The following is a 13,968-nucleotide window of genomic DNA, read 5'->3' on the forward strand; positions in this document are numbered from 1 at the left end:
AAATTAACAGACCTGATTACAAGGTCTTAACCATTTAGAATTTCACTTAAAGGCTTATAATAATTCAGATAAATGAAAAACACACTATAGATAAAATAAACAAATGATCAGAATATAAATGTAAGTCTAGAAAAGTTTCTTCTTGCTCCTGACAGAACATATTTACAGCCCATACTACAAAGCTATATTGTATTATACATGTATGCTTATCAAAATCAGTAACATTATATAGATATGTACATATAGAGCATTTTAAAATATTTAGAGCATGTATTTGCAGAGCACATTTTACTAACTATAAAAGTGTCAAAAATATAAATAAAAAGGAAAAATTTCAGGTTTATTAACATTTTAGGAAACTTTGAAGACTACAGCCTCCCAGATATAAAAAATAAGCAGCTTCTGTGAGAAAGATGTAAAATAATGTAACACTTGACTAAATCTTCCTAATGTAAGACTTGCATTCCCTTTTATTCTTTCCAGTAAGCTAAAATAAATGTATGTATTTGATATAAGTCTTCAAAATCCTCTGGTCTTCTCCATCTCTGAGATGAAGTAGAAAAAGCAAAACAGACTATACACAATAAAATAATCTTAATTATAAAAGAAAATCACAACAAAATAGTACACTTTGACCCAGTAATCCATTGTAAGATTGTGTGATTTTCTCTTTGGTCCAGAATGGACTTCAGTACCTCATTTGAAGGATTTACAGGGAGCCCTAACTGTGTCTCTAACAGAATCCACACTAGGCCTGCAAAAACGCATGTTTCTAAGGAAGAATAAGTGAAGCAAATACAGTATGAGGTATATGACAATTCACGTGACACCTAAGAAGGAAAACAAAGGTTATGTTCCTTCATTCAGGAAGGTCTCTGCTTCATCTGAAACAGCTGGTGCCAGAAATAGAATCTGGTTTCCCTTGGTACAAGGGGCCATGGAGACAAGACCAAGTATGTTTTCTAAGTGACCATGCAGTAAGCAAAAGCCAGGATTTTCAAGGTGCAGGAAACCCGGACTCCCTCCACATTGTCTGATTAAACGCCTAAGGTAAAAGCAATAGGAACTAGTCCCTCTCCCCGACCCCAGGGAGCTGTAGAGAAGGCTGCCTTAGTGCTCAGCAGAAAAATAAAGAGAAAGAAAAAAGTATGTGCGTGCGCGTGTGTGTGTGTGTGTTGCTGAGATCAGTCTCAGTGCAGATTTACACCTCAGGCAGATTTTAAAACTCAATGGGAAATTTGGTAACAAGAGAAGTACACATGGAAAACGTCAAATACCAGAATAAATTATTCAAAGTATAGTAAAAAGAGACCAAAAAAAGGAAAATTGAGACGAAAGAGTGAAAGGCCAATATACAATGAGATGATCTAATACATATTTAGTCAAGACTCTCAGAAGGAGAGAAAATGAGTTGTCAAGGTAATTTCTGAAAAAACAGTATCTGATAACTTTTCAGGAATCATGACACAGGCCACAGATTTAAAAGGGTTGAGAGATCCAAGCAGAATAATTTTTTAAAATTACATTCTGACACATCATAGTAAAATTGCAGGAAATGCAAGACAATAAGAAATTTTTGAAAGCACTCAAGGTGGGAGGACACAAATTAATATTAAAGAAATAGCATCAAAATTTCACCTAACTTCTCAACAGCAATAATGGAAGCAATGAGTGGAATGTCATCAATCCGCTAAAGGGGAAAAAATGGAATAAAAGTGATAACAGACCAAAGATAATTCCATATTCAGTTTTAAATTTCCTTCAAGAATAAGAATAAAATAAAAATATATTCACACTAACAGAATCAGATGTTCTCAACAAAAAATTCTCATAAAGGAAAATTTTAGAAGTTGTATATCTGACAAAAGACAACGTCTAAGAAACAAAAAGGAAGGGAAAACAAGGAAAGTGATTAACAGTAAATAAAATATAAAAGAACATTAACTACTTAAATTAGTAATGAAGTCTAGTGGAATTTTAAAAAACCACAAATTAGAATTAAATTGCCAGATAAGGTTTGAGGACATTAACTATACTTAATCATGAAATGTTAAGAGTGTTCTTTTTAAATCAGGATTGAGATAAACATGTTCAGAATCGATAAGAGAATTTAGCAATATAATTGCATGTAAAATCAATGTATAAAATTCAGTTGTATTTCTCTCTTCTGGAAACAGCTAGAAAAAAATCTATTAAAAAATATATGTGTAAAACATATAATAGTATAAAAATACCATATACAGGGCGCCTGGGTGGCTCAGTTGGTTGGGCATCTGCCTTTGGCTCAGGTCATGATCCCAGGATCCTGGAATCGAGTCCACAGGGAGCCTACTTCTCCCTCTGCCTCTTTCTCTCTCATGAATAAATAAATAAATAAAAATTTTTAAAAATTGGGGCGCCTGGGTGGCTCAGTCATTGAGCGTCTGCCCTCAGCTCAGGTCATGATCCCAGGGTCCTGGGATCGAGCCCCACATCAGGCTCCATGCTCCACAGGAAGCCTGCTTCTCCCTTTCTCACTCCCACTGCTTATGTTCCCTCTCTCACTGTGTCTGTCTCTGTCAAATAAATAAATAAAAATCTTTAAAAAAAAAATTTTTTTTTAATTGACAAGGCTTAAAAAAATACCAAATACATGGAAATAAACCTAACAAAAGATGCACAGTCCCCTATGAAAGAAACATTCAAACTTCATTGAGAAAATTTTACAAATAACTAAATAAATGGAAGTTATTTCTTATTCATAAGTTGGAATCCTTATTATGATAAAGATGTCATTATCCTCAAATTTATCTATAAATTCAAAAAAATACATTAACCAATCCCAACAAGTTTTTGAAAAAAATATGACACGCTGATCCTAAAAATAATATCAACAAAGAAGAACAAATTTGGAAAATCGGTCATATTGACTATTGTTATTATTAAAATGATGGTAATTAAGGCAGTATGGCATTGGTATAGAGACAAATAGACCAGTGAAACAGAATAGAAAAGCCAGAAACACCCATTATATGCAGATACTTGATTTATGCAATAGTTGTACTAGCAAAATATTGGAGAAGGATGTTCTTTTCAAAACATGGTGTTGGTCAACTAGGTATTTACATAAAAAAGGAAAATTAGACCTGTACATAACACCATTAACGAAAATCATTTCTACATGTATTACACGAAAGACAAAACAGTAAGTTTTTTAGAAAATCATGTATAAGAATATCTACATGATCTTGAGGTGGACACAGATTACGTTTTTTTTTTAAATTTTTTTTTTAAGATTTTATTTATTTGCAAGAGAGAGAATGAGAGACAGAGAGCATGAGAGGGAGGAGGGTCAGAGGGAGAAGCAGACTCCCTGCTGAGCAGGGAGCCTGACGTGGGACTCGATCCCAGGACTCCGGGATCATGACCTGAGCCGAGGGCAGTCGCTTAACCAACTGAGCCACCCAGGCGCCCCGAGGTGGACACAGATTTCTTAACCAAAATACAAAAATGACTAATCACAAAAGACTGAGAATAAGTTCTGTTCACTAAATGGCATATATCCCATGATCCAACAATTCCATTCCCAGGTATGTACCTTAGGATATGTGCTAGGATGCCCAGTACAAGAATGTTCATGAAAACATTGTTCATAATAACCGTAAACAGGAAATAATTGAAGTGGCCAACAAGAGAAGAATGAATGGATAGTTCACAGTATGTTAATGAAATGGACTAATGGAGTGAATAAACAAAATCAGCAATGAAATCATAAAATCTTAAAATCATAATGACTATATTAATTTCCAGGACTTCTGTATGATGAAAGGCATCACAAAAACAAAGTTAAAAGACAAGCCACAGACTGAAAGAATTCATAACAAATATTTAGGAATATCAAATATCGATAAGAAAAAACACAAAGATAAATTGGAAAATATATAAACAGATAACTCATAAAAGTAATTCTAATGGTAACAAATATTAAAAGATGCTGAGTCTCATTAGTTATCAGAGATTTAAAAAAAAACTAGTTAGCAGGCAAGTGCCACTTGTGGCCTATTACAATGACAAATATGAAGAAGTCTGACAATATCAGGTGATGGCAAAGATGGGGGAGGTGATACTTTCATATAACTGGTGAAGACAATGTAAACTCTAGAGACCAAGAGCATTAAGTAAAATTCAAAAAGTGAGGAATAAAAAATCCCACTCCAAAGAAGCACTTACCCAGGTATACAAAGAGAAATATATAATGATTTTCACTATAGCACTGATTCATTGGCAAAAATTTGGAAAGTAAGTAAAACAAGAAGTATTCATTATATAGTAACACTATACAGCCACTAAAATGAATGAAGAAATAATTATCAATAATAAAACATAATTATCGGTATGGACTGAATTAAAAACATAACATCGACTTTTAAAAAATCAAGTCACAGATAAATGAGTTAGGTATAATTACATTTATATTTACATGGAAAATGCAATTTTATATTCATGCATATTAAAGTAGAAAAATGAACTGAAATGATATATACCACAATTATTTTAGTTGGGAGGGCAGGTGGTCAAAGAGCTTCACATTCATCTGTTCATCTATTCTTTATTAAAGAAAAATATTTGAAACAAACGTAGCCAAATGTCACCATGCAAGTTTTCTTACATATTCTATAATTCTCATTTTTAAGTTTTTAAAAATTTCTTAAAATCACACACAATCTTTAAATTATCAACAAACCTTGATCTAGTAACTTCATTTTAGAAACTTTATCCCAAGAAAATAATTTGAAATGCAGAAAGACATTCTATTTTGGCTTAATTTGAAATAGCAAAGGACATAGAAATAACCAAAGTGCTTCACAATATAGTAGTTATTAAATGCTTTCTCTTATGCATTTCACAGATTATTATGTCAACTTAATAGACATTTATAATTATAGAAAAAATGCTTATTTTAAACAAAAAGTGTAGAATTTAAAATTTTAGAAAGATATGATCACTATAAATTATGAATATTTATTTTAAAAATAAATATATAGATGTACATATTTTAGAACTATATGTGATTTTAAAGAAATTATTCATAATATTCTGTACTTTTTAAATTCTATAATGCATATGGGTCTGCTAGTTTAATAAAATGAAAGTTTTTTCAGACTTACTTTGATTTATTTTTCCTTCTTTTCCTTAAATTTTGAATTTTAAACCTCAAGAGTTTTTCATGATAAGAGGAAGATATCACTCCTAATTTATTAATCATGGGTGATTTGTTAACAGGCATATTCACAGATCATAAACCTAAAGAAAAGTATTAAATTTTATGTTAGAATACAAATGCACTTCTAGTACCAAATAATACATAATATGCAAATTCATGATTTGTGGGGAAAAGGGTGGCAAGAAGGAAAACCAGGCTAAGAAAAAAATTATAGTAAGGAAGAATTTAAATTTAAATTTAAAATGTCAGACCCAGGAGTCAAACCCAACTTTGAATTGAAAACCCATGTTCTTTCTATTATGTTAGTATTAAAAACTTATCTTTTCATACAATACTTAGCCTTTATTATACTTTAGCTGTTTTATCAGCAAAACCATTGGAAGAACATCATGGCATAGTAGTTAAGAGGATACAATCAAACTGATTTACTTAACTACCCTGTGTCTCAGTTTCCCCACTTGTACAATGGGAATAGTACCTCCTTACAGAGTTGCTATAAGAAATACATAGGTCAATATATGTACATTGGTTAGAATAGAGCTTAGTATATAAGAAGCTTTATGTGGGGGCTTGTAATCATTATTAGATTACTATGCTTTCTGTTTTTTAAAATTACTTGTAAACTTTTTTTGTCTTCTGTCTTCTTACCAGTTAGATTATGCTTTCTCAGCTTGTCCTCACATCCAGATTTATTTTCTTTTTGAAGAATGTCTGAATACATTTTATGAGTATAAGACCAAAACTAGAAGACACTATTTTTATTTAATGCAGTATTTAAATAGCAACATGAAGTAATGAAATAGGTAGTCAGATTTACACTGAACTATTTTGCACTTAATTTTTAAGCTAGGTAATTTTTAAAACTTATCATTAATTAAGGTTCTAGCAGGAAGCTGACAGCACACTCAAATGGCGTAACTAAATAAAGAGATTCCAAAGAGATGGGCAGAGTTATTCAAATAAAAAAAAATACAATAAAATAAAACCTGAGATGGTGCCTTCTCAGGGTCTGGAAGAAGGGGGTGAGCTCACCACTCTTGGAACCGGGGGAAAGAAGGACCCAGAAAGAATAGCTGTAGGAAAGTGGTGTTTAATAAAAAACTTTGGCCTTTGATCTAGACATGCAGCCCATCTGAGGTTGCCTGCTAAGAGGAAGGCTGGAGAACAGGAATTTTGATCTCACTCTCCTGCTCTCCACTCCAATCACCTGCCTGTACTTCCCATTAGCTAAGCCAAACTAGAAGCCAGAGAAGGTATAAGGCAGAGTGGAGAAGGATGGAAAATGGATCTGGATGGCCAATGGGAAAATATCCAGTACAAAATGGATTATAAACACAAAACATTATTATCTCTTGCTATTGGTTATAGCAAGGTCTGCTTCTAATAATCTATATCCATTAGAATATAAAATAAATGTATTTTTAAGGCAGCAGCTATACGGGGCTATATATAGGGATGTCCTTTAGAGTGACCCTAATTTTAATATACAATATAAATTATTCCCAAACCGGACTAATATACTCAGGAGTTTAATTTTTAACAGTGAACATCACCACATTGGATTCACATCGGATATTTTTACCTTAAAAGGAACTGAGGAAAATAATTACAATCATTAATGATGGAAATAAAGTACACATAAGCATCAAACAACAATAATAAAGACAGGGATAGTCAAAGAGTTAATTTGATAAATATGGTAACAAATGTTGCAAATTTACTGTTGCTGTTATGTTTGACAAGTATTTATTGTGAGTCACATAAAATTATGAAGATGTTTAATTACACTAAGACAAAGTCTTCAAAAGAAGAAAAAAGAAACCTACAATTCTTTTTTTTTTAAAAAGATTTTATTTATTTATTCATGAGAGACAGAGAGAGAGAGAAGCAGAGGGAGAAGCAGGCTCCCAAGGAGCAGGGAGCCCGATGCGGGACTCGATCCCAGGACTCTGGGATCATGACCTGAGCCGAAGGCAGATGCTTAACCGTCTGAGCAACCCAGGCACCCGAAACCTACAATTCTTAAAACATATTTCAGAAATAAAGTTTAGAAATGCAAATTTGAGTCAGACATACTCTAAGATAAATTACTTTTAAAAATTTAATTCCAAATGAATAGAAAAGAAAAAATACAGGCAACCTAGGAAGAAAAATAACTGAAGGGAAATTGAATGGAAAGCAAACTGGTCTTTGTGTGCATGTGTTAGGTGTACTGACATAGAGCTCTTAGCCATTTAGTGATATATTTTACAGGACTGACTACAGTCAGTCATATTTTTTGAGATTTCAAGAAGTTAGAGAATAATTGTTTGAACTAATCATTGAAGCTATTTTCCAAAGATCTTGCTCATCTGCTGGTACTAGTGTTAAGTATTTGCACCATCTACTCAACATGCAAGTTCCACAATACCCTGTTGATGAGACTCCCCCAGATTGGATGGGTGGAAAATGTCAAGTTGCTGTAGAAGTTTCTACAAGCTTCCTCTCTATTTCTGCCTTATTTTGGGATTACCAATCTTGAAAGTAACAGTGCTAGTGCTTAACCAACAATAGTCTGTCATTCAAATACTATCTGAATAGCAATGTGATATAGAAGAAAGACAGTATGACTCACCAATGTATTTTACTAGTTAGGATTGCTTTTGACTAAGAGTAAAAGAAACAACAATCAAATATTCTCAAGTTTCTCAAAAGAAAAGATGAAAGTCTTCAAAAATGTTTCCCGTTTAGATGTTAGAATTAAATCCTCAGTGGGGTAAATAAACAAAGAAAACAAGGATTAAAATGACTCCCCTCCACCCAAAGATACCTCAAAATAGAGAATCTAAAAATGTTATCAACTTTAACAAAATTTTTATTTTTTTCATAAGAATATTCTTCACTAAGGGGTGCCTGGGTGGCTAAGTTGGTTAAGCGTCTGACTCTTGATCTTAGGGTCATGAGTTCAAGCCCCTCACTGGGCTACACACTGGGCATGGAGACTACTTAAAAAAAAAAAAATACAAACATAGATATTTCATCAATTTCTCAGTAGAATCCAAACCCTGAAGCTATCAACAAGGAATTCGTGTTGTTGTTATTATCATTATTATTATTGTGTGTACAGTAGGGCCTTTTTGCATTGTTTTAATGTAACTGGAGTCACATATACTAATGATTAGTGGAGCCATCACACCAAGGTTCTACCACCCTATGTAATAAAAAGTTTTGTTGAACCATTTGTTAAAACCTACTAGGGTAATCATTTGTACCATTTTATTCCTTCTCAGGACAGTTACATGCAGGGATGTTGACTGGTGAATTGTATAAAAAAGGGCAGACAGAGGCATATATCAAGCTCTTTAGTAACACCACCTTAAAACAAGAAAAGTAAAATGATGACAAGAATTTTTATCTTTCTGCTATCACATACAAGACACATTTCTTTTGCTGAGAAATCACAATCATTAAATGTAAAGAGATTAGAATGGTGACTTATTAAATTGGATTATTTCGCTTTTACATCATCGTCAAGAAATAGACATTTTCCCTGAATCAGCAAAACACGATGTAAATTTAAAATGAGCTTTTTTATAAGTTAAATAGATCTTTAAGATTTAAATACCCTTATATTCTCTATAGTACCCAAAACATATGGTGCTGACTGAATTTGTGGATTGAAATGAAAACAAAATCTTAAGTGAATAAAAATGATCTTAAAGATTGGATTGCTCTCCTTTTTAAATAAAGTCTTCCCTCAAATACTGAAATGAAAGGTAAAAAAAAAATCATTATTTTTGACAGCAACTATTTCTTAGACCCACGTCTTCATTTGTTCTAATTTTCTTGATTTATACAGGACTCCACCGCAGAGGATGGTCTACAGTAACTCACATTTTCTCTACCACTTTCCAGGGATGGTTATAATTTAAATAAATTCCACAGATTTACTTTGCATATTTATCTGAAGTGGGCAAAAAGACAGTGTGATTTCACCCTTTACTTCTATCAGATATGATTTTTATATTAAATTATATCTACTCTTAAATTTATTCCAGTGCAGAACATCCACTATCTAGAATCTAGTTTCTGTTGTGCCAGCACTGAGATCATCTTCCCAAGGCTGACAACGATTTCCAGGTAAACAATTCCATGAAGAGTTTTTCAGTACTGATCTCGCCTGATCCCACCATAGTAACTGACTCTGCCTACCATCCCTTCTAGAAATAAGTGTCTTCTTTTTTCATTTATCATGACACTCTACCCTTGGCTTATCTCTCCCTACTTCTGTGAGGTCTCCTTCTCACACTTCTGTATGGTGTAGCAGGGACGGCTTGCTTTCAATTCTCACACCAGCACAGATTACATCTGGGTCACTGTGCAAATCACTTCACTGTCAGGTACCTCAGTTTCTTCATCTATAAATAGGGATTATAATAGGATCTGGCAAGGTGACCACAAATGAAGGAATGCTGGTAGCCACAGAAGCTGAATGAAGCAAGGAACAGATTTTTCCCCTAGAGCCTCTGGAGGAAGTGCAGCTCTGCCAATACCTTGATTTCTGCCTAGTGAAACTGATTTTGGACTTCTGGCTTCCAGAACTGTGAGAAAATGAATTTTATGCCACCCAAGTTTGTGGTAATTTGTTACAGCAACCATAGGAAACTAATATACAATTCATTGATACCTTCATAAATACAGCAAATGTATTTTTTTAATATTGATTTTAGATGTAATGGAAAATTAAAATAAAAAGGCTAATTGTTCAAAATAATAATAATAACAATAGCATCTCCTGTGAATGAGTCATTACTATCCAAATGAAGAGTAATACTCATTACTTACTATTTGTTCTTTGTATAATATTCCTCTAATTAATCATAGAAATGCATCAAGTAATACATATTTCAGACATAAAAATATTATATAATTAATACATCACAATGTATGAACTTAACTGATAATTGTTAAATCTGAGCTAAAAGTAAATGGGGATTAATTTACTAATCTCCCGGGTGCCTGGGTGGCTCAGTTGGTTAAGCAACTGCCTTCGGCTCAGGTCATGATCCTGGAGTCCCGGGATCGAGTCCCACGTCAGGCTCCCTGCTCAGCAGGGAGTCGGCTTCTCCCTCTGACCCTCCCCCCTCTCATGCTCTCTCTCTATCTCATTCTCTCTCTCAAATAAATAAATAAAATCTTTAAAAAAAAAATTTACTAATCTCCCAACTTTTCTGCACGATTAAAGTTTTATATAATAACATTTTTTAGAGTATTGATTCACACTTACATAGACTTAATATCTTCTCAGTATTTAATTAAAAGTCATAGGGCCACCATATATAATATCATATAAATAGACAAATAAATATGATATGATATATATCAGATTCTCTCTAATCATTTAATCAACTCCAAAACAGACATATCATATTTTATGATAACCAAAAGAATAAACAGAACACTTAAACAAAAACTGCTTTTAAAACTGTTAATATAATTATTTAAATTAGCTTATCATTTTCTTTTATTATTATGCTCATTCTTTCTCCCCAGAACACCTTCCTAAAGTTTTCCATAATTTTATTATTTTTATGCCTTTTTAGAGTTTCAACGATATTAGCAGATCCTATGCAAAAGAGAGAAATTTCTAAACCACTCAAGGTTACAGGATTTGAATCATTATGGAAAAATAAATTTACAGGGAAATCTCACCTATTAACATAGCTGCAAAAATTCTAAATAAAACACAAGGAAACCAAATCTAGCAATGTCAATAAAAAATAATTCATTACAACTGAGAAGAATTAGTCTAGAAGAGCCAGGATGATTTAATATTATAAAAATCTATTACACAGGCCACAACATTGATAAACTTAAGACAAAAAAGTAGAAAATATTTTTATATACACTAAGGATTAATTAATTAAATCCAGTATTCATTCATGATTATAAAAAAATAAAATAAAATAAAATAAACTCTGCAAGCTAGGGATCTCAGTTTTCCTTAATTTAATTAAAGCTACCTAAAAAAAAACTAAAAGAAACATGAAATTAACAACAAAATTTTAGAAGCTTTATCTGAGAAGCCAAGAACAATATAAAGGATATTCATATTCTTCTGACTTAATTCAACATTTTATAAGCAGTCCTAGCCAAAAAAAAAAGAAAGAAAGAAAAAGAAAAAAGAGATGTAAATATGGGAAAAGAGGGACAGTATATTTATGTGAAAAATACATAAAAATCTCAGAAGAATCTGCACATACAAAAAATACATTACATCCAGGGGCACCTGGTGGCTCAGTCAGTTGAGCGTCTGCCTTTGGCTCAGGTCATGATCCCAGGGTCCTGGGATCGAGCCCCACATCAGGCTCTCTGCTCAGCGGGAGCCTGCTTCTCCCTCTCCCTGCTGCTCCCCCTGCTTGTGCTCTCTCTCCATCAAATAAATAAATAAAAGCTTTTAAAAAAAATAGATTACATCCAATTAAAAGAAGATTTCTGAATAAACAGTATATAAAAAAGGTAGTGATATGTAATTCAATGCCACTAAAGATGACTAATTAACACAAGTTTTTGGCTCCTGTCTTTAAAAACAACTTTGTAGGGGCGCCTGCGTGGCTCAGTCGGTTAAGTGTCGGCCTTCTGCTCAGGTCATGATCCCAGGGTCCTGGGATCGAGCCCTGTATCAGGCTCCCCGCTCAGAGGAAAGCCTGCTTCTCCCTCTGACCCTCCCCCCTCCTCTGCTGCTTTCTCTCTCTCTCTCTCTCAAATAAATAAATAAAATCTTTAAAAAAAAAACTTAGAATTAAATAATAAAAACATTGCATATAAAAATATATTTAATAGGATTCTTCTCAGTAATAAAAAGCAAACTACTGCTACATGCACCAAAAATACATTGAGTAAAAGAAGCCAAACACAAAAGTGTACAGATTATATGATTCCAAATACATGAAGTTTAAGAACAGGCAAAGCTATTCCATGGTGATGGTCTATGGGAGGATGAGACTTGGGGCTGGAGACTGAATGGAAGGTACAGATGGAAATGTTAGATATTGGAGGTGCTAACACGAGCATGAATATGTACCAAAACTCAATGTAGCAGACCACATTTTTTCAAAATGATACAGCAATATCTCGCATATTATATGTTGTTCTGTAGTGTGGCCTTGTCACCCATCAAGAGAGATGGAGTCTAATTTACTCTCCCCATGAATCTGGGCCTAACTTAGTGACTTGCTGGAATGACGGGATGTGACAGAAGCAAGACTGTGGCACAATGAAACTAGACCATAAAAAAGCCTCGCTGTTTCCTTCTAGGTCTCCTAAGGATGTTCTCTCAGAGTCCAGCCACCATGATGGGAGGCCAAAATCACATGGAAAGCCATGCATAAGAGCTCTGGTTGATACTTGAGCTGAGTACCCAGCCAGGCCCCAGGTGACAGCAAGCAGCAACTGCCAGCCACATGACTGAGCCATGGACATTCAGCCCAGCAAAGCCTTTGGATGACTAGAGCCTCAGCTGAAATCGAACTGAAGTCACAGGAGAGACCCCAGATGAGAGTTACCCAATTGTGTATAATCAACTCCAGGACCATGAGAGTTGATTTTTAAAAAAATTATTTAAGCCACTAAGTTTTAGAATGGTTGCGGCCAAAAATACCCAGAATACTCACTGAATTGTACAATGAACATTCATGCATTTCACTATAGGCAAATTTTACCTCAATAAAAATAACACTGTAGGAGAATATATTATATTAGAATTAAATTTACTGACATAAACCAGAAGGTAAAAATGACAATGGTTCAGACAAGATAGAAGAGTATTTCTCTGATGTTAAACATTCTTTTAACTCCAAACCTAGACAATTTGGGATCTGTTTGGCAGCTTCACACTCACAAGAAACCAAGGCTGCATCTAAATCTTGCTTTCATGGTCATTGTCAGGCCTTACCTTGCTTCGGGCTTTTCACTGGCTTGTGTAGCATCAAAACAGTGGGGAGGCACTATATGTCGCTATGTTGTATTGATTCCCATCTTCAAAGAAGCTCTGTTAATCAAACCTCCTTCTCATCCCTTCTGCCATTCTCCTAAATCAGGACATTATTACCTTTGTCCTAGACTAATACCATAACTTCTTATCTTCCAGTCTCCTTCTGATCTCTCTTCCTCTAGCCTCATCTTTTATATGACTGCCAGAGTAACTTTTCCAAATATAAATCTCCTGATCATTGCCTTCTTCCCCGACTCCCTCTCCTGTTTAAAACCCTTTAATATAGCCATATTGCCAACAATAAAAATCCAAACTCAGACTAGGGAATATTCAGATTGCTGGAGCATAAAGTTTGAGTATGTGAATTATATTGACATCAACTTTGTTTTTTAAAATAGTTAATTATTTTATTTGCCACTGCAAAATTAAATTATATGTATCAGTTATAAATCTTAATTACAGACATTTTGTGCAAAATATGATGGGAACTAGATTATCTCATCCATTCTGGGGCCCTACACTTATATTAAAAACAAACAATTGATCTATTTTACCAAGTGGCATGAGGGAAAAAGTGAGGAGATATAAAACTATGTCCCTTTTGGAAATGGTTAAAAGACTAAAAAGGTTTAGTTTGTAAGAGAAGTATGAGTGATGGAGTATCATAGATGCCTCTTAAATATGATGGCTTTATGTATTTTAAGAATTCTTCCTTTTGGTTTGTACTTCTCTATTCTTGCCTGATTTTCTCCAAAGCAGAAAGCTAAAACTGCCTTTAGTCTCTGGCTCCACT

General features: G+C 33.7%; 1 protein-coding gene across 1 annotated transcript in view; it reads right to left on the reverse strand.

Annotated features, from left to right (window-relative positions):
- Positions 1 to 5,275, reverse strand: part of TMEM232 (transmembrane protein 232) — a gene marked incomplete at its 5' end in the record, with an annotated part of 234,712 nt that extends 229,437 nt beyond the window's left edge. The window contains one exon of the mRNA XM_045864383.1: positions 5,148 to 5,275. Within this exon, the coding sequence (XP_045720339.1) occupies positions 5,148 to 5,275 (128 nt within the window). The remainder of the gene's footprint in view (positions 1 to 5,147) is intronic.
- Positions 5,276 to 13,968: the final 8,693 nt, after the last annotated feature.

The sequence above is a fragment of the Mirounga angustirostris genome, unplaced genomic scaffold, assembly GCF_029215605.1.
Source record: "Mirounga angustirostris isolate CCGP_5_RB_7025 unplaced genomic scaffold, mMirAng1.0.hap1 SCAF_7, whole genome shotgun sequence".
Classification (NCBI taxonomy): Eukaryota; Metazoa; Chordata; class Mammalia; order Carnivora; family Phocidae; genus Mirounga; species Mirounga angustirostris.